Source organism: Brachycentrus maculatus, unplaced genomic scaffold (genome assembly GCF_059751285.1).
Source record: "Brachycentrus maculatus isolate JH-2025_06_01 unplaced genomic scaffold, ASM5975128v1 h1tg000108l, whole genome shotgun sequence".
NCBI classification, from domain to species: Eukaryota; Metazoa; Arthropoda; class Insecta; order Trichoptera; family Brachycentridae; genus Brachycentrus; species Brachycentrus maculatus.
Window position 1 is genome coordinate 1 of NW_028280861.1, and position 19,655 is coordinate 19,655.

Sequence of the window (19,655 nt, forward strand, 5' to 3'; positions counted from 1 at the left end):
TATATATATATATATATATATATATATATATATATATATATATATATATATATATATATATATATATATATATATATATATATATATATATATATATATATATATATATATATATATATATATATATATATATATATATATATCAGTGGCGGACCTACCCTAGAAGCCCAGAAGCCCGGGTTGCCTAACAACTCCGACAATTATAAAAATACATAATTAATGTATGCCTGTTTTTAAATTATCCCGCGCTTTTTCGTACAACCCGAGATAGCCGAGTGTAAACATTCGGCTTTCGCCCTGTCTGTTGCAGGTGCAGGCGATACATGATTAGCCATCTCGCTCGCTCTCATTGGCTTCAATTTGGGCTTCTGCTTCCAGCAAAACGCATAGTTGATTTGGTTTAAAAACATAACTTTAAACCGTACAATGTAGGTACCTATATGGCATTTTGTATCGAGTTTGGAAGCCAGCTTCGGTAGCGTGAACATAGCTACAAGAAATTAGCTACAATTCGCAATATTTGTAACGAACGTATTTCATTATTGTTATCTGTTACTCATCTGTCAGATGCTTATCAACTAGTTTTATGCCTTTGTAGAGTTCATAAATATAAAATATAATAGATAATCCATAATTAAATACGGTAATTGTAGGAATTATTAAGATTTGAATAAGTTTTCGCATTATTATCGTTCTTCGCTACGTTTTTCGTAAGCACATTTTGTTTGAACGTCATAATGAATTCGGATACGGCCGATGTCGTTTGTGCTGTTTTATTTATAAAAGTGGTTGAAGGAATTAATTTATAGTGGAAAGGTGAGCGCATTGAATTTTATTAAAAAAAAAAAAAGAAATGATTACATCTCAAGGTCTCAAAGACCTACTCCTGATTTAAAAATATCACAACTGTTAAATTACATAAAAGGAAGTTTAATCAGTCGATATACAAAACTCGTTGGATTAGAAACGTATTGAAATATATTATTAGATTAAAACCAATATTTTTAGCTTTTCCACTTTATTTTTATTTGACCAGCGACCGGGTTACCGACATTTTATTACCGTTACCGACATCATCAGACTGGTACTGTCGATGTCGATGTACTGATGATGTCGGTAACGACGAAACCCGGTCGCTGGTCAAATAAAAATAAAGTGGAAAAGCTAAAAATATTGGTTTTAATCTAATAATATATTAAAATGCAATTCCATCACGAAGTGCCAGTGGAAAATAAAAATGTATTAGAAACGTATTTTACTGCAGTCAACATTTTCTTTATTTCAATGTGATGGCTATTCCATACAAAAATTACATCTTTGCATTTTTTACACTCATTACAATACATTGTTTATCTTTATATTGTTTTTTTTAAATAAAGTTTTGTCCTGACATTCCTTGGTTGAACTGCATTTTATAGAATAAAATAACAACTATGAAATTTTTTCCACTTGAATTTTATTTGACCAGCAACCGGGTTTCGTCGTAACCGACATCATCGGACTGGTGGTGTCAGTTATGACGAAACCCGGTTGCTGGTCAAATAAAATTCATGTGGAAAAAATTACAGAGTCGCTATTTTATTCTGGCTACGCTTGGATTCTCCAGTTCTTTAAACACGTTGTGCGTGGCAACGAGGATAGCCTGGAACGACTAGTTGTTATCGGTAGCCTAGAGGGAAAGAGAGAGTGAGGAAGATCCCCACACGATGGACCGATCAAATTAAGGCAGCAGCAGGCACTTCAATGGTTGATGCGCTACGTGCAGCACAGTCAAGGGATAACTGGAGAAGATGCATTGCTTCTGCAAGGGTCACAACCCTCAGCAATGAGGAATAAGACGGAGAAGAAGATTTTATTCTGAAAAATAATGGGCTTGCCTTACTGGTAAGCCCTGGGCACGCCACTGATATATATATATGTTTTATCTTTACATCCAGAATTTTTTATACTATGGACAGGTAACGCTAGAACGGACATAGATTTTTTTTATGGTTGTATATGAAAATCTGTTCATATGGTGATGTAAGAGAGACTACGCTTGCACGTTCTTGAAAGGAGTGAGCGATGTGTCCGTGTTGTCGTTACTGCCTCACTCATTCCTCTGTGTGCCCCCGCAGGAGAGAAGCCCTACGAGTGCCAGTGGGAGGGCTGCGCGTGGCGCTTCGCGCGCTCCGATGAGTTGACTAGGCACACGCGCAAGCACACCGGCCAGCGCCCCTTCTCCTGCCCGCTCTGCAGCCGCAGCTTCTCCCGGAGCGACCACCTCGGCCTGCACCTCAAGCGCCACTGGTAACTATCCTGTTCCCTTCTTCAGGACCGCCACTAATAACTATTACTCCACACGCAGTCTGGCAACTAGCTCGTCAGTCCACTGGTAACTAGCTTGTTCCGCATCCTGTTCCCTTCTGCAGGAGTACTCGGCTGTCCAAATTTAAGGGACTTTTTTTTAACGTACTTTTTTTTCCTTTTTTGACTAAGTGGAATATTTTTTTTTAAATAAAAAAAATATACATTAAAAAAATACAACTAAAAATAACTAACCACAAAGTAAATGCTTTAAATATTAATAATATTGAGAATAAGTAGAATCTACTTAGTCCAAAAATGCAAAAAAAACGTACTATTAAAAATGTCCCTTACTGTGTTTTGAGTTTGGACAGCCGTACTGGTACTGTACACGCAGTCTGGCAACTAGCTCATCAGTCCACTGGTAACTAGCTCGTTCCACATCCTGTTCCCTTCTTCAGGACCGCTACTAATAACTAGTACTCCACAAACAGTCCCAGTCCCAGAGAGTCCACTCACTGTGGTGATGACCTGTCATCGCCTGGGTAAAAATATTTCTGTTTATCTTATTATTACTTTATATTATTATAGGGCTTGTTTTAATGTATTTCATTATCTCTTATGATAGTAATTGATCAGCGGTTCGAGGCACCAAGTTTCCTCATTAATACTATTTCATAATTGTTTTCGAGGCTAATGGCTTCTACGTTAATAAATTGTTTCGAGGCAAAAAGCTTCTTCCTTAAGACGTATTAATTAGCGGTTTTGAGGCAAAACCCTCCTTAAGACTTATCTTAAGACTAATTATTACATTGTTTCGAGGCAAAGAGCTTCTTCCTTAAGATTAATTAGTACATCGTTTCGAGGCAAAGAGCATCTTCTTTAGACGTATTAACTAACGCTTTCGAGGCAAAGATCTTCTTCCTTAAGACTAATCAATACATTGTTTTGAGGCAAAGAGCTTCTTTATTAAGATTAATTATCGTTTCGAGGCAAAGAATTCTTCCTTAAGATTAATTAGCACATCGTTTCGAGGCAAAGAGCTTCTTCCTTAAGACGTGTTAATTATCGCTTACTAGGCAAAGAGCTTCTTAAGGAATAATTATTACAAGACGTACTTATTAATTAACGCTTTCGTAACGCTTTCGAAGCAAACGGCTTCTTCCTTAAGACAAAACAATTTATTTTGAGGGAAAAGCTGTTTGCTTTGAGGGATTGGGGATCGATTTGTGGTTATTTAGATCGAGTTTTCGATTGGCTGGTCTAATTTTAACAGACTCTCAGAATAGGTTCCCTAGCTGTAAACAGAATAGCACTTAGAGCCGTGTTAGATGCCAAACGTGTTAGAACTCAGTGGTGAAAGGGTTTCGTGGGTAAACCAGTGGTAAATCCTTTAGTAGGGTACCGCAAGTGTCCTTCGCTATCCTGTTGAATATCCCTTCCAATGTATTATTGGCGGCGACGTACAATATACCACAGATTTTCAAAGTGTGGGTCGGACGTTAATCTGTCTTCTCATATTTATTTATTTAAAAAATAAATATTGACTTAAAATGTATGCATTTATTTAAAATAACAATTATTAACATATTTGAAATATTTTTTGCAGAGACCCACCAAGCCACCTTGTGTGTCTTGTCGGTGGAGTTCCTTTTACATACGTATAACGAAATTAATGAAAATTTTAATTACTGTTTTTAAGGATCGAACTTAAAGACGGTAATTAAAATTATGGGTGAATAATCAAGTGTTAATTTTATGAAAATTGTAAAATGTACATATTCTTAACTTTTCTCTCTTTTTTGTGTTATATCGTAGTCGTACAGGAGAAAGTGACCAACTAACAAATCGTAAAATGTTGAAGAGGGCCATTTAAGTCACTTTTTTTTGGCAAGAAAATAAACATCAATGCAGTTAGTCATTTTTAACAAGTCATTATACATTTTTAACAATTCATATTATACTTCCAAGTTTAAAATCGCTTTGGAATTTTTTCAGGGCCATATTAAGCTATTAAGATATCAAAAAGGCAATGATCACCTTTTTGTAAGAAATGCACTTGGTCACTTTCTCCTGTATAACTACGATATTTGGGTAAAATGGTTAAAAACAGTAAAAAAATGTATATATGTATATAATGTATATAATGTATACATATATATATATATTTATATATATATATATATATATATATATATATATATATATATATATATATATATATATATATATATATATATATATATATATATATATACATACATATATATATATATATGTATATATATATATATATATATATATATATATATATATATATACATATATATATAAATATATATATATATATATATATATATATATATATATATATATATATATATATATATATATATATATATATATATATATATATATATATATATATATATATATATATATATATATATATATATATATATATATATATATATATATATATATATATATATATATATATATATATATATATATATATATATATATATATATATATATATATATATATATATATATATATATATATATATATATATATATATATATATATATATATATATATATATATATATATATATATATATATATATATATATATATATATATATATATATATATATATATATATATATATATATATATATATACTTATATAATATTTGAAATAACACTGGTTTTGTCGCTCTCATGTGTATCGATATTGGATTTTCCTTTCTATGTTTCTGAATAAAGTATGGGGATTGCGCATTTGTATATATGGTATGGACAATTCTGCGCTACGCATGCGTTAGCCGGACATTCCACAGGGCCGCACTTGTCTGTGGAAATTAAAATATAATTGTACGTTTGATCAAAATCTTAAACGTCCTAAAGCCACTCACTGATTGCTTCGAACTCTAATGGCAAGGTTTCGTTTATTGGCATATATACCTGATAGGTAAAATCGTGCGAACAAAATTGAAATAACAATTTTAATGCCTTCTATCGCTCAAATCTTCAAAAATCAATAATGCAAGCATAAAGTACATGAAAATATATCGCTTATTCCTTTCAACAACGTCGTATTTCAAAAAAAATATTTTTCAGGAGATCGTTTTTAAAGTTTAAAAATATAATAAAATATAATAAAATGTATTAAAAATAAATATCAAGCCACTTATTACACTTTTTACTGTGCAACAGATCTTTTTAGGTAAAACCTGTAGGTTTTTTCTCCATTTAAAAAAATGCAGTCGTAACGCGATGCAAGCGTGAGGAGATGCGTGAATGTGGAAGAGGCGAACTAAGACAGATTGGTTAGAGGTCCTATTCTTTCTGATTTTGATAATTTTTACTAAAAATCGCTTTGATATCGATAATGCGCCCCTGTGTTATCGAATCGGGTGGATAAGGCTCTTATTATATAGAATTATAATGTACATATATATATATATATATATATATATATATATATATATATATATATATATATATATATATATATATATATATATATATATATATATATATATATATATATATATGTATATATATATATATATATATATACATGTATATACATATATATATATATATATATATATATATATATATATATATATATATATATATATATATATATATATATATATATATATACATATATACCTGACGCAAAGTGAATGTCTCTATGTAGTACTAGTGTTAATGCTATACGCAGTAAGTACTGTTCAGTTACTGCCGAATGGATTCTTAAGTGACTGTCGAAAAAAAAGGAAAATATGAAATATGTATTGTGTTAATAATCGAAGCAGTGGAAGGCCAAAGAAAACTTGTAATGTATTGGAATGTTAAAGTATTTCATATATTTCAAAGTGGTCAGCTCAGGAGTCGTGACTGAGAGGATAGAAAGCCACACAACTCTGTCTTGATCAATGATACTCAAAGGCATCTACACGCCGATTATTCCTACTCCTGACCAGACCACGCCCAAAGATCATGCCAAACATTCCTCGGTCTTCCTCTGCTTTTATTTCCGACTACATTCGTCTCGTGATTTGTTATAGAATCGTGGGTAGAATGGCGAATGTTGCAAGTGTGTAAAGTAATCACTCAACCAGCCCATGACGGGTCGTAAGTCCTGTAAATTCCGAGTCTTTTAATTTTCTTCTCCATCTTTCTGAAGATGTAAAAAATGGAAAATACCTCCCAAGTTTGTAGTAAACAAGTACTAATTTGGTCATAAATAATGTGTAATGATCTCATTTTCTTCTTCCTTTGCAGATCTCAAACACTCTCCCTCGATGTCTCAATCGGAGAAATAGAAGAAGAAGACTATTCCCACTCAACATTCCTATCTGAGCCAGTATTTATATAAACAGATATTTTTAACTTAATTTAATTTTTGAAATTATTCAAAAAACCTATTCAAATCTACCAAGAAAAATAGTTTTAATTTACTTCTTAAACTATATATGGTACATACATATATATATATATATATATATATATATATATATATATATATATATATATATATATATAAATATTTATATATATATTGAAAAAATATTGAATGGGTCCTACAAGCAATCTAACAAATTAATTATTTTTTTGTTATAGTTTTTTTTAACACGTATGCCAGTAAATGTATCAAAAATATATATAAAATAAATATTACAAATAGTTTTTTTATACTATGATTAGTTATTAAATAATTATATATATATATATATATATATATATATATATATATATATATATATATATATATATATATATATAAGGGGATTTTCTAAGAGGCATTGATATACATTAGTTTTAAGGTAAATTATATCGCTCACTCCTTTCAACAACGTCATACATCAAAAAACTTGTTTTTCAGGAGATCGTTTTTTGAGTTTAAGAATATAATAAAATGTATTTAAAAATATATATCAAGCCACTTATTGAACTTTTTACTGTGCAACAGATCTTTTTAGGTAAAACCTGAAGGTTTTTCCTCCATTTGAATAATACTTAGTATATTTGAAAAAATAATTAAAGAATACCTTGACTTCAAAATGCAAAAAGAACTCTTTCTGCCCTGTAGCGGGTAAATATTATGTTAAAAATAAGCCGCTTTTGCTGGGATATAGTACATTTTCTGGGCATTCCAAAAACATTCGCAACTGAAAAATTACGTTTTTTGATATTATATATGACGTTGTTGGAAGGAGTAAGCGATATATATATATATATATATATATATATATATATATATATATATATATATATATATATATATATATATATATATATATATATATATATATATATATATATATATATATATATATATATATATATATATATATATATATATATATATATATATATATGTATTATCTTTATATCCAGTATTTTTTATACTATGGACAGGTAACGCTAGAACTGACATAGATTTTTTATGGTTGTTTATGAAAATCTCTTCATTTGGTGATGTAAGAGAGACAGACTATGTTTGCATGGTCAAAACCATGCGTTAGAACAGTCAAGACACCCCTCATAACAGCATAATTCCTTCCAGAACCTTACTTGTTATCTGAAACATTTATTGCTTTAACTAGAGCGGTAGTTCTGGCTCACAAGTGAATGTGGAAAAGGAGCTTGCTCTTTCTCTGTAACTCGTTTTATGAAATTTCGTTGATGTTTAAGGGAGGAACTTTTTCACTTTTTTTTGCTGCTGTGCGAATTACTTGTAATGGGAGGTTCTCATTATGAAAGGTCCCACTGTATATAAACATTTAGCGTGTGATCAAAAAATATGAATTTTATTATTATGATTAATTTTTCTTTATTTATTTAATTTAAAAAATATACTTATGTATATAAAAACTTTCCTTCCCATATGTAATATTACGTATATCGCTCACTCCTTTCAAGAACGTCATAAATCAAAATACTTGATTTTTCAGGAGAACGTTTTTGAAGTTTAAATATATAATACAATGTATTAAAAATAAATATCAAGCCACTTATTGAACTTTTTACTGTGCAACAGATCTTTTTAGGTAAAACCTGAAGGGTTTTTCTCCATTTGAAAAATATTTAATATTTTTAAAAAAAATATTAAACAATACCTTTTCTTCAAAATGCAAAAACAGCACTTTCTGCCCTGTAGCGGGTAAATATTAAGCTAAAAATATGCCGCTTTTGCTGGTATATAGTACATTTTCTGGGCATTTTGAAAACATGCACAACTGAAAATCCACGATTTTTGATTTATGACGTTCTTGAAAGGAGTGAGCGATATGTATTAAAAAAAATATCGCTATGTTATACGACTATGGTTTTTCTAACGTTCAAACTGCTGAGAGTATGAAACTTTGATATTTAGTATTTTTTTCCATAGTAATTATTTTTGTGTTTTGTACAATTGTATTGTATTATTTTGTCAGTTTTTTTACTATGGTGCATTGTTGATTTATCGAAACACACATTCCATGGACCAAAGACCATAGTTATGTGCTTCACATCACAACTATGGTCATTCTTTAGTCCAAACTGCCGCGAGCATGAAAGTCTGAAATGTGAGCAATTTCTTACGTTAAATGCTTTTAGCATAGTATTCCTTACAAATTTGTTAGCTATTTACTATGGTAAATTATTATTTTATCCAAATACGCATTCCATGTTTCAAAGACCATAGTTATGTGCTTCATAACATAACTATGGTCTAAAGTTGATAAAGAAAATTAATATGGAAACTTTGTATTAACAAATTTGCTATAATCAATTTTGAATCATCCTGCAGATAATATATCGCTCACTCCTTTCAACATATATCAAAAATAAACATATGTAATGTCAAATATCAAAAAACTTGATTTTTAAGGAGATCGTTTTTAAAGTTTAAAAATATTTTTCATTTCATTTCATTCAAACCCTTATCCGCACCCCAATGGTGCATAGGGCACTGCATCATATAAACGCAGTGTTTACTTGATCATTAACACATGAAGGAAAGGTGATCAGCCCTCCGCTTCAGGTACCAGTCCAGGGTAATATTGAATAAATATTACAGTGAAAAAATCACTTATATTTATTCGACCCTCCCTGGGAATCGAACCCGGGACCTCCAGTACGGTAGCCGAGTGTGCTGACCATCACACTACGGAGGCGGACTAAAATATAAAAATATAATAAAATGTATTAAAAATAAATATCAAGCCATTTATTGAACTTTTGACTGTGCAACAGATTTTTTTAGGTAAAACCTGAAGGTTTTTTCTCCATTTGAAAAATATTAAGTTTATTTTGAAAAATATATTTGAACAATACCTTTTCTTCAAAATGCATATACAATACTTTCTGCCCTGTAGCGGGTAAATATTAAGTTAAAAATATGCCGCTGTTGCTGGGATATAGTACCTTTTTTTGGGCATTCCGAAAACATGCACAACTGATAATTGTCGATTTTTGATATATGACGTTGTTGAAAGGAGTGAGCGATATTACAAAATAAATAATTTCAATAATTGTTTCAGCAGTCATTTGCATATTTTTATAATTTGTTTACTAAAATTTTCTTTAGTAAATAACTTCACAAAAGGTGTCTGAAATACGTGTCACAATATATGTTTATATTTATCAAGCAAAATTTAGAATTTATTTCAAGGTGTCTCAAATTCAGGAAAATGGGTGTGTTTTAACTATTACCTTGTGAAACTATGGCTCAGTAGTGTTGTTAATCATACTGAATTTTTATTATTAAATTAACATAACATATTAATAAAAATTCTATACATTTAGTCAAATCACTATTTTAAATATAATAAAAAATATATTTTGCAGAGACCCACCAAGCCACCTTGTGTGTCTTGTCAGTGGAGTTCTTTTTCAATACATTTTTTATTGTTTTTAACGTAATATACACACAAAAAAGAGATAAAAATTAAGAATTTATGTATTAATTTTAAATCAAACACAGATTTTTTGAGTCTACTAAGTTGTATTTTATTAACAAAAACACATAAAAAATTATATTGTGACAATTGTTTCGTCTTGTTAGGGCATTATCAAACGAATGTGAAGATCAAATGGACTACGGTCCTTATGTAGCTATACAATTCTAAGTGACAGTTTTAACACGTTTTATTTAACGTTTTAACAGTATTAAGCTTTTAACAGTTTATTAACAGTTTTAACAGTATTAAGCTTTAAAATATTAATTCTCTAAAATATAGCCATGTCAATAAATTCTTCCTTTCCCAGAAAATAAATATAAGGGTACATACCTACATCCCCCATTAGCTACTGTTGTCTCCCATAAATTATTGCTGCACGTGTTAAAACTGTCACTTAGAATTGTATAGCTACATAAGGACCGTAGTCCATTTGATCTTCACATTCGTTTGATAATGCCCTAACAAGGCGAAACAATTGTCACAGCATAATTTTTTATGTGTTTTTGTTAGTAAAATACAACTTCGTAGACTCAAAAAATCTGTGTTTGATTTAAAATGAATACATAAATTAAAATGGAGTTCTACAAATTAAACGCCAAATCAATAAATAAATTAAAATTAAGAATTTATTCATTTTACAATTTTCATAAAATTAACTCTTGATCATTTACCCATTCCTTTATTTTGCCTTTGTTCAATTTCTCGTTATTCAAATGTATGATATGAAAAATATTTGTATATATAAAAAATCACATTACTTTGCGATTTGATTCACAAATGTAGCAATAATACTGTTCCTAGAAATATATAATAATATATATAAATATAAAAAAAATTCTACACATATGACAGGGTGAATTCCATAGAAAGTATATCTAATAGCTTGGCTAGGATATGTTAAGAGTACAGTAAAACCTCGATATGACAGACTAATCAGGGTAGAGGGCGTGTCCGTTAATGCCGAAAATTTGTTGTATAAAAAAAAGGTTTAACCCTTGTGCCCCTGTATAAGTCACTCTGACTCATAATTGATCAGCTACTCTGATCGAAAAATGCGACGTTTTTCTACCATTGAAATAGACGTTTTGGTTCCCTAATTTTTGGACACCCTGTCTGGCAATTTGTATAAACATGTTAATTAAGATTAACTGTATTTATCTGAAATATTTTTTGGTAGAATATACTCGGGTGATAGAGAAATCAGTGATTAAAGTTATACCTGCGCCGGGCCAGACATTGTGGCCCACGGAGCTGCCTACTAGAATCATACGGGCCAGAATGTCTGGCCTACAGAGTGGTAAGAGTTAAAATAAAACAAAAAACTCTTTTTTAAATATGAAAACTGTATTTAGATACAAAATTAAATAAACAATACAAAATGTAGACAAAACTCTATTTATTGTCTTGGGACATTCGTCGTGAAGTGACGTTGCTGTTTGATATCGTCGCGCTTGCTTTCGGTAATCCTGCTTTGGAAAAGGAATCAAGTTTTGTTTGCAATTTTGAAGTTTACTGTTTTTTTTATAATCTACTCTCTAGAATTACAAAAATGCGTTTAATATAGTTGAATCTTGTTATCTGACGAATGGCCAGTAGATGTTATTAGATCGTTGAGATGTGATCTTACCGCTGATGACTTCACTTTTGGCAGTGTTGTTGCTGCTCCGGCTAGGTGCAGTCTACGAACAGGACTGCGTGATGTCCCAAATTCTAGTGCTAGATGTATGTCGTGATTATCATGGCTGCTAAAAATTATTTACATACGGCGACACTTGAATTTAAGCATGCATGATATTAGCAGGATTTTGTAATTACTTTTTACAATGGACAAAAATTTTTTTTCTGTTATATCCGATTCGTTAAAAAGAGGTCTGTTATATCGTGGTTTTACTGCATTTAATTTAAGCACAATAAAAAAAATAATTACTTTTGAAAAACTAACTGACTACCACTACGCCACTCCTGCTAAGGGGTAAGCAGATATCGCTCACTTCTTTCAACAACGTCATATATCAAAAATCTTAAATTTTCAGTTGTGCATGTTTTCGGAATGCCCAGAAAATGTACTATGTCCCAGCAAAAACAGCATATTTTTAACTTAATTTTTACCCGCTACAGCGCAGAAAGTGTTGTTTTCGCATTTTGAAGAAAAGGTATTGTTTAATAATTTTTTAAAAAATATACTATATATTTTTCAAATGGAGAAAAAACATTCAGGTTCTACCTAAAAAGTTCTGTTTCACAGTAAAAAGGTCAATAAGTGACTTGATATTTATTTTTAATACATTGTGTTATATTTGTAAACTTTAAAATCGATCTCCTGAAAAATCAAGTTATTTGATATATGACGTTGATGAAAGGAGTGAGCGATATGTATTTATTTATATATAAAATAAAATATTCCTTTTACTAAGAATTTTCTAATTATAAACTATAAAAAATAATAAAGAATTATCATAAATTAAGTATGTACTGTGTGATTCGGCTCAAAGTGGATGTATCGGATTTTTCCATACGTTAAAATAATACCTAGACAAATTTATAAATATTGTAATATGAAAAATATATATTTATTAAATAAATAATTTAATTTAAATTTGCGCAATTCTGCGTCTTATGAAAGGCAATATTAAAATAGAGACCTGAGATTTCTGCGAGAATTCCATTTCTTGTCTCGATATTTTAAGCATTTAATAATAGTGATGGAAGTGAAACTTCTTAAGAAATGAAGAATCAGACAGATTTAGCGTGAGAGAGAGAAAGAAAGTGTCTCAAAAAAAATACAATACAATATTTTGCATACGAATATTCCGCTTTTGCATTATTTACACTGTCATTGATTGGTGCTTCAATATGATAGCTAGTGTGGTACATCAGATGTTCATATATAGCGTCTAACGTCGGAATATATATAGCTCTCATTCTCCTTTTCTCTACGCTATATCTTTCTTCTCTCTCATGTAACGGAATGCACCCAATAAACGTGATGCGATCTTGAAATTTCACTTCGAAAACATTTATAGTATATTGTTTAAATATTATAATACTAACCTGCTTTGAAAGAAAGTTGCTAAATATATATATATATATATATATATATATATATATATATATATATATATATATATATATATATATATATATATATAAGGTGCTATATTACTCATTGCAATAATTTTCTTCTTCTTCTGGCCTTTCTTGCATCCAGCGGTGTATAAAGCACTGCATCGTATTGGTGCATTGTTATCGTTATCGTTAATTACACGAGGTGAGGTCCCTGGTTGACTATGAACAAAATATCAATTATTATATATTAATTTTACACTATAATATTTATTTAATAATACCCTGGAGTAGCCAGAAGGTCACCTTGCAATCGATCAATGCTCTAGGTGGCATTGCGTCGAGGCAGTGCCCATCGCACCACTGATTGCAGTTGTACGGGCCAGAATAGTTGTAGCGTAATTTTCCAAAAGACAAATGCCAGTTTTTGTATATTATTCAATTTATTTGTAATTAATTTAGTCGAATGGTAGATGCAATACTAGGATTAAGAGGTTATGCATAAAAAAATATGTATTTTTATATTTAAACTATAGGATTTATTATATTATATTATATGATAATGTTGGTATAATTAAACTTTAGGAAAATTTATATTAAGTTTTATTTTAATTAAGGACCATGTTTTTAAATGATATCAGTATTTTTTGTATAATTTTGTTTGTTTGTTTGTTTGATACAAGATTGGAACTCCGTATAATTTTTGCACACTGTAAACATGATTTTAACCTTTTAACCGCGTTCACTTTGTTCCTGAGAGACGCCCGTGCGCGGCGGTATTTCGCCGTTTTTTAAATGATTACTTTTATCATGAATTTAGTTAAGAAACGATTTATTTTCCTTAGCAAAAACGTTCAATGGGATTCATTGTGCCTTTTTGGTACTCTATAATACACTCGTGTCACATTATTCTTGAAATATATCGTAATATAAACAAATAAGATCGTAACATAAATAAATCAAAGCACACATCGTGTGTCACTCTTACCCACTGGCGATGCGTAGCGTCGAGAGTGAGACAGATATAGGGTATGATTATGGCGCGAACAAATTACCGACCGCAAGAAAAATCAGGGATCTGTTCTTTTATTTATCCTTGTGATGTTACAAATTATTAGTCAGATATTTCAACAGATGTCATAAGGCCAAGGATAGACGTATTATTTTATCCAAAGTTCCACACCATGAAAAAATCCCTCCAAGTTGAACTGAGGTTCGAAACTTGGAGCAAAGTAAAAATACAAACGGTTATGTCAGCCGCGTACAGGGAATGTTTTGTGAAAACACATACAGTTATGCGAGCCGCGTGGATCCGGTTAAATTCTGTATACAGCTTGCAACTTGACCAGTTATTTTTACTCTCAACATTTTGAGTGTGTGTATGAAATTTTGATGTGTTTAAAAAGGTCACATAGGCCGGCCAGATGTCAGGTCGTAAGCCCTCGAATGCCCAGACATTCAGATTCTTTTGTATAAAAAAACGTCATTTAAATGTATTTGAATATAATTTAAAATATTTTATTATTCCGCTGAATCGATTGAATTTTGTGACAGCTGTTTCGCCTTCCGGGTTTTGTCTAAAAATTTTTGTTTAAATTCTTAAAGAAAACTCTTGTTTTTTTACCACTTGAGTTTATTTATGACGACTAGTTTCAGAAGCTACGCTTCCATCTTCAGGTCCAAATGTAAACTAAAACATAATTGAAAGGGAAGGAAGGGATGCTTTTTTCCAAAACATGTATCAAATTAATACAATTTTGCGGCTATTTGGATAATGAATATCTCGGTAAAAGAAAGAGATAGAGTAAAATCTGTGATTGTATATGATAGAGGCCAGTTATAAGGATGCTTTGAGCCGTGTTACGCCAAACAGCCGCAACTTGAGTTACGACTAGTTGCCTTTACAAATTAGTATTCTTCTACTACCTTTGAGTGAAAGAATGAAAGCCTTTCCAAAATATATATATATATATATATATATATATATATATATATATATATATATATATATATATATATATATATATATATTTTTTTTTTTTTTGGACCCAAATGGTGCATAGGGCACTGTGTCATATAAACGCAGTGTTATCTTGATCGTTTATACATGAAGGAAAGGTGATCAGCCCTCCGCTTCAGGTACCAGTCCATGGTAATTTTGAATAAATATTACAGTGAAAAAATCACTAATATTTATTTTACCCCCCTTGGGAATCGAACCCGGGACCTCCAGAACGGTAGCCGAGCGTGCTGACCATTACACTACGGAGGCGGACAAAAATACAATCCAAAATACGTTGAATAAATAACTTTTTTTATGTTTTAAAAATGTGGTCTTTAATTAAGTAGGTATTAAAATTGTGTATTTCTAAGTATAAAATTATACAAGTAAACTGATGTACACATTGTGTCGAAAGTGCCTAGGAAAAATATAGTACATTATACGTTTCGTTTTTAATATTTTTGTGTATATATTTTTAAGGTAACGTTCCTCTTTTTAATATTTTGATGTAAAATAATTTATATTTTTATTATTTTTAATTTTTTTTCATTTACTTCCCAAACTGAGTACATACTACAAGTGTGGAGGTCTTCACCATAAGTTACATTTCCAATCTTGCACAAAAAATCCTTTAAATGCAAATCTGTTCTGTTTACTGTATTCTATCAAAATCCTAATTAAAGTTGCGACAAAACGTGACCGATCCTGTGTTAAAGCAATATGAAACCATTAAATCGCACCAGTATTTATATGCCAGAATTCCTGATTACTTAAAATCATTTCCTCCGCCTCCGTAGTGTAATGGTCAGCACGCTCGGCTACCGTTCTTGAGGTCCCGGGTTCGATTCCCAGGAGGGGTCAAATAAATATAAGTGATTTTTTCACTCTAATATTTATTTAATATTACCCTGGACTGGTACCTGAAGCGGAGGGCTGATCACCTTTCCTTCATATGTAAACGATTAAGATAACACTGCGTTTATATGAAGCAGTGCCCTATGCACCATTGGGGTGCGGATGAGGGTTTTATTATTATTATTATTAAAATCATTTATAATGGTAATGCAACATTTTGGTGAGGACCTCCACAAATTATGTATTCAAATTATTTAAATAAAATAAATCACCGTTACCGTAGAACGGGGCTACTTGAACTTTGATGTGTTACTTGAACCCGGGACAAAAAAATATTTAGATCTGTATTTGGTCTACAATAATGAACGTATGGTGACAATAAGTGTCACCTGTCAGGGAAACAATGAATCATGTCGATACGTTCATTATTGTAAATCAAATACAGATCTATTTTTTTTTGTACTGGGCTCAAGTAACACATCAAAGTTCAAGTAGCCCCGTTCTACGGTATATAAACAGTTAGTTAAATTTGTATTAAATAATTTATTTGTTAATGTGTGTGATGAGTAGGGTGCGGATGTCATGTAGCAACAGCAGTGTTCCGCTGTGATGCAAATTGAGGGTAAATGGAAAATTCATATATATATATATATATATATATATATATATATATATATATATATGTATATATATATATATAAATGTCTTCTTCTAACCATTATTTGCATCTGATGGTGCATAGGGGACTGCATTGTCTATACGATAAAGCAGCTTTATTCTATAAGCAGTGTTATCTTGATCCTAAAATACACGAAGGAAAGGTGATCAGCCTTGTGCCTCAGGTACCAGTCCAGGTTTAATATTGAATAACATTTGAGTGAAAAGATCACTTATATTTATTTGATCCCCCTCTGGGAATCGAACTCGGGGCCTCCAGAACGGTAGCCGAGTGTGCTGACCATTACACTACGGAGGTGGATAAAAGCTACTGCACCCTATTTATTACATACTTTAAAATGGGCATTCTTATTGTATACAAATATTCATAGGCCAGTATTTACATAATATATTTGTTCATTATGAATATACTATTTTAAGAATATGGATGTGGGAGGTGTATTTTAAAGAAACACTAATCTGATATGTAAAGGCAAATAGCCGTAACTCAAGTTGCGGCTGTTTGGCGTAACACGGCTCAAAGCATTCTTATAACTGGCCTCTATCATATACAATCGCAGATTTTGCTCCATCTCTTTCCTTTACCGAGATATTCATTATCCAAATAGCCACAAAATTGTTTTCATTTGATACATGTTTTGGCAAAAAGTATCGTTTTAAGTTAACCATAAACTCTTTTACCTCAAAACTACTATTTTTAACTTGCGGCTATTTGCCTTTGGACATTAGTAATGCTAATAAATTGTCACATTCTAATGAAAAATTATAAAAAGTTTTAAATGTCGTCAGAAATTTCGTTAAGTTTTACGATACTGGGCTGCGTTTGCATTGATTTTTAGCACCTAGGAGATACAGAGCGATTGTAATTTACCAGATAAATTATACTTTCGATTTTAAGATATTAATATTGTCAGGCTGTGGTCCTGTGGTGAGTGTCGCGGACTCTAGAGTCAGAGTTTCTCGGTTCGAGCCCACTCTACCACAATTTGATACCTGATTCTAATAACCAGCCGCTCAGGCTCACAGAAATAGTATGAAATCGAAGTATTTTTGTAAAGTACAAAACTACAAATTTATCTCTTTTAAAAAATGTGATTTTTGATTATCGTAGTTGTACAAGAGAAAGTGACCAACAAAATGTAAAATGTTCAGGGGGGCCATTTAAGTCACTTTTGCTTGGCAAGAAAATAAACATCAATGCAGTTAGTCATTTTTAACAAGTCAATATATTATACTTCCAAGTTTAAAATCCTTAGGGATTTTTTCAGGGCAATATTAAGCTAGTAAGATATCAAATAGTCAATGATCACGTTTTTGTAAAAAAAATGCACTCGGTTACTTTCTCCTGTATGACTACGATATGGTTTATTTTCAAGTATTGGAATTGTTGGATTTTTTTTAGAAAGTTCTTATCTCTTCATCAGAACGTTAAATGAAAATAAATTACTTACCCACCTAATTATGTAGCTCTGGCTGGTTCAAGTGATCACTCTATGCACTGTGCAATGTTCATCATTTTACCATGGGCAAAGCCATTTTATATTGAGAGTATGTTTAATCTGATTTTGATTGTACTCGTTGTTAGATTTATATACGATATTAAATTGTCAATTGATTATAAACTATTGAAATTATTTTTAGAATCTCCCATAAGTTGTGCGGATATTATATTTTATTTATTATAAAATTGACTTGTTTTGAAAGATTACCTAATTGTCGGAATGGTGCGTTACGAGAATCAATCTTCTGGTATTTTTATCCCTAAAATCATCGTCAATTTCCGACGCATCTTATCCCAAAATTTAATATAAGAAAATTGTACCAGTCATCGAAAAATAATGCCAAGAGAATAAACCGCCACACCACTCTGTCTTTGCGAACAATCTTCGCCTCTTTCGCATTCATGCATCTCCTCATGCATACCCGCCGATTATCTCGACTCCTGACCTGACCGCTAACAAGTATTTGATTATTTGCTATGCCAAGTTTTCCTCGGTTATCCTCTGCTCAAAGGAGCAAAAAAAATGTAGTAGGAAAAAGTTCCAACTACATTTGGATCATATATTTGATTTGTTGTTCTTTCCTCGCTCATTTGATTCACATGCCCAAACCACCTCAACACGCCTTTCTTAATTTGATGGATAATGGATTATCTCAGCCTTGCATTCTTTCCTTATTTCACCATTGGAACATCTACCATTCACGGTTAAAACCGCATTGAGAGATTGTCAGATTCATCCTTCTTTTGCCAGCTCCACGCTTCTGTTCCATACATTAGGGTATTTATAACTATTCATGCATCTCATGCAAATTGCTCACTCCTTTCAAGAACGTCATAAATCAAAAATCATGATTTTTCAGGGGAACATTTTTAAAGTTTAAGAATATAATGAAATGTATTATCAAGCCACTTATTGAACTTTTTACTGTGCAACAGATCTTTTTAGGTAAAACCTGAAGGTTTTTTTCTCCATTTGAAAAATATTTAGTATATTTAAAAAAAAAATTTCCTCAAAATGCAAAAACAAAACTTTCTGCCCTGCAGCGGGTAAATATTAAGTTTAAAATATGCCACTTTTGCTGGGATATAGTACATTTTCTGGGCATTCTGAAAACATGCACAACTGAAAATCGATAATTTTTTATGTATGACGTTCTTGAAAGGAGTAAGCGATATATGCCTATCGTCACGACTCCATACCTGACCACTTTTTAGTATTTAGTCTTCTTCTTCTTCATCTTGTTGTAGGCCTTGTGGCCTGTTTCTAAGAGGGATTAGCCTCCTGCGATTCCCAGCTATCAAC

General features: G+C 31.0%; 1 protein-coding gene across 1 annotated transcript; it reads left to right on the top strand.

Annotated features, from left to right (window-relative positions):
• Positions 1-2,117: 2,117 nt before the first annotated feature.
• On the top strand, positions 2,118-6,791 carry LOC148310070 (uncharacterized; the record flags this gene model as incomplete). Its single annotated transcript, XM_088259052.1, has 2 exons — positions 2,118-2,289; positions 6,589-6,791. Coding segments are annotated over 2 exons (173 nt in total), but the record flags the coding sequence as incomplete, so codon positions are not given.
• Between the last annotated feature and the right edge of the window lie 12,864 nt (positions 6,792-19,655).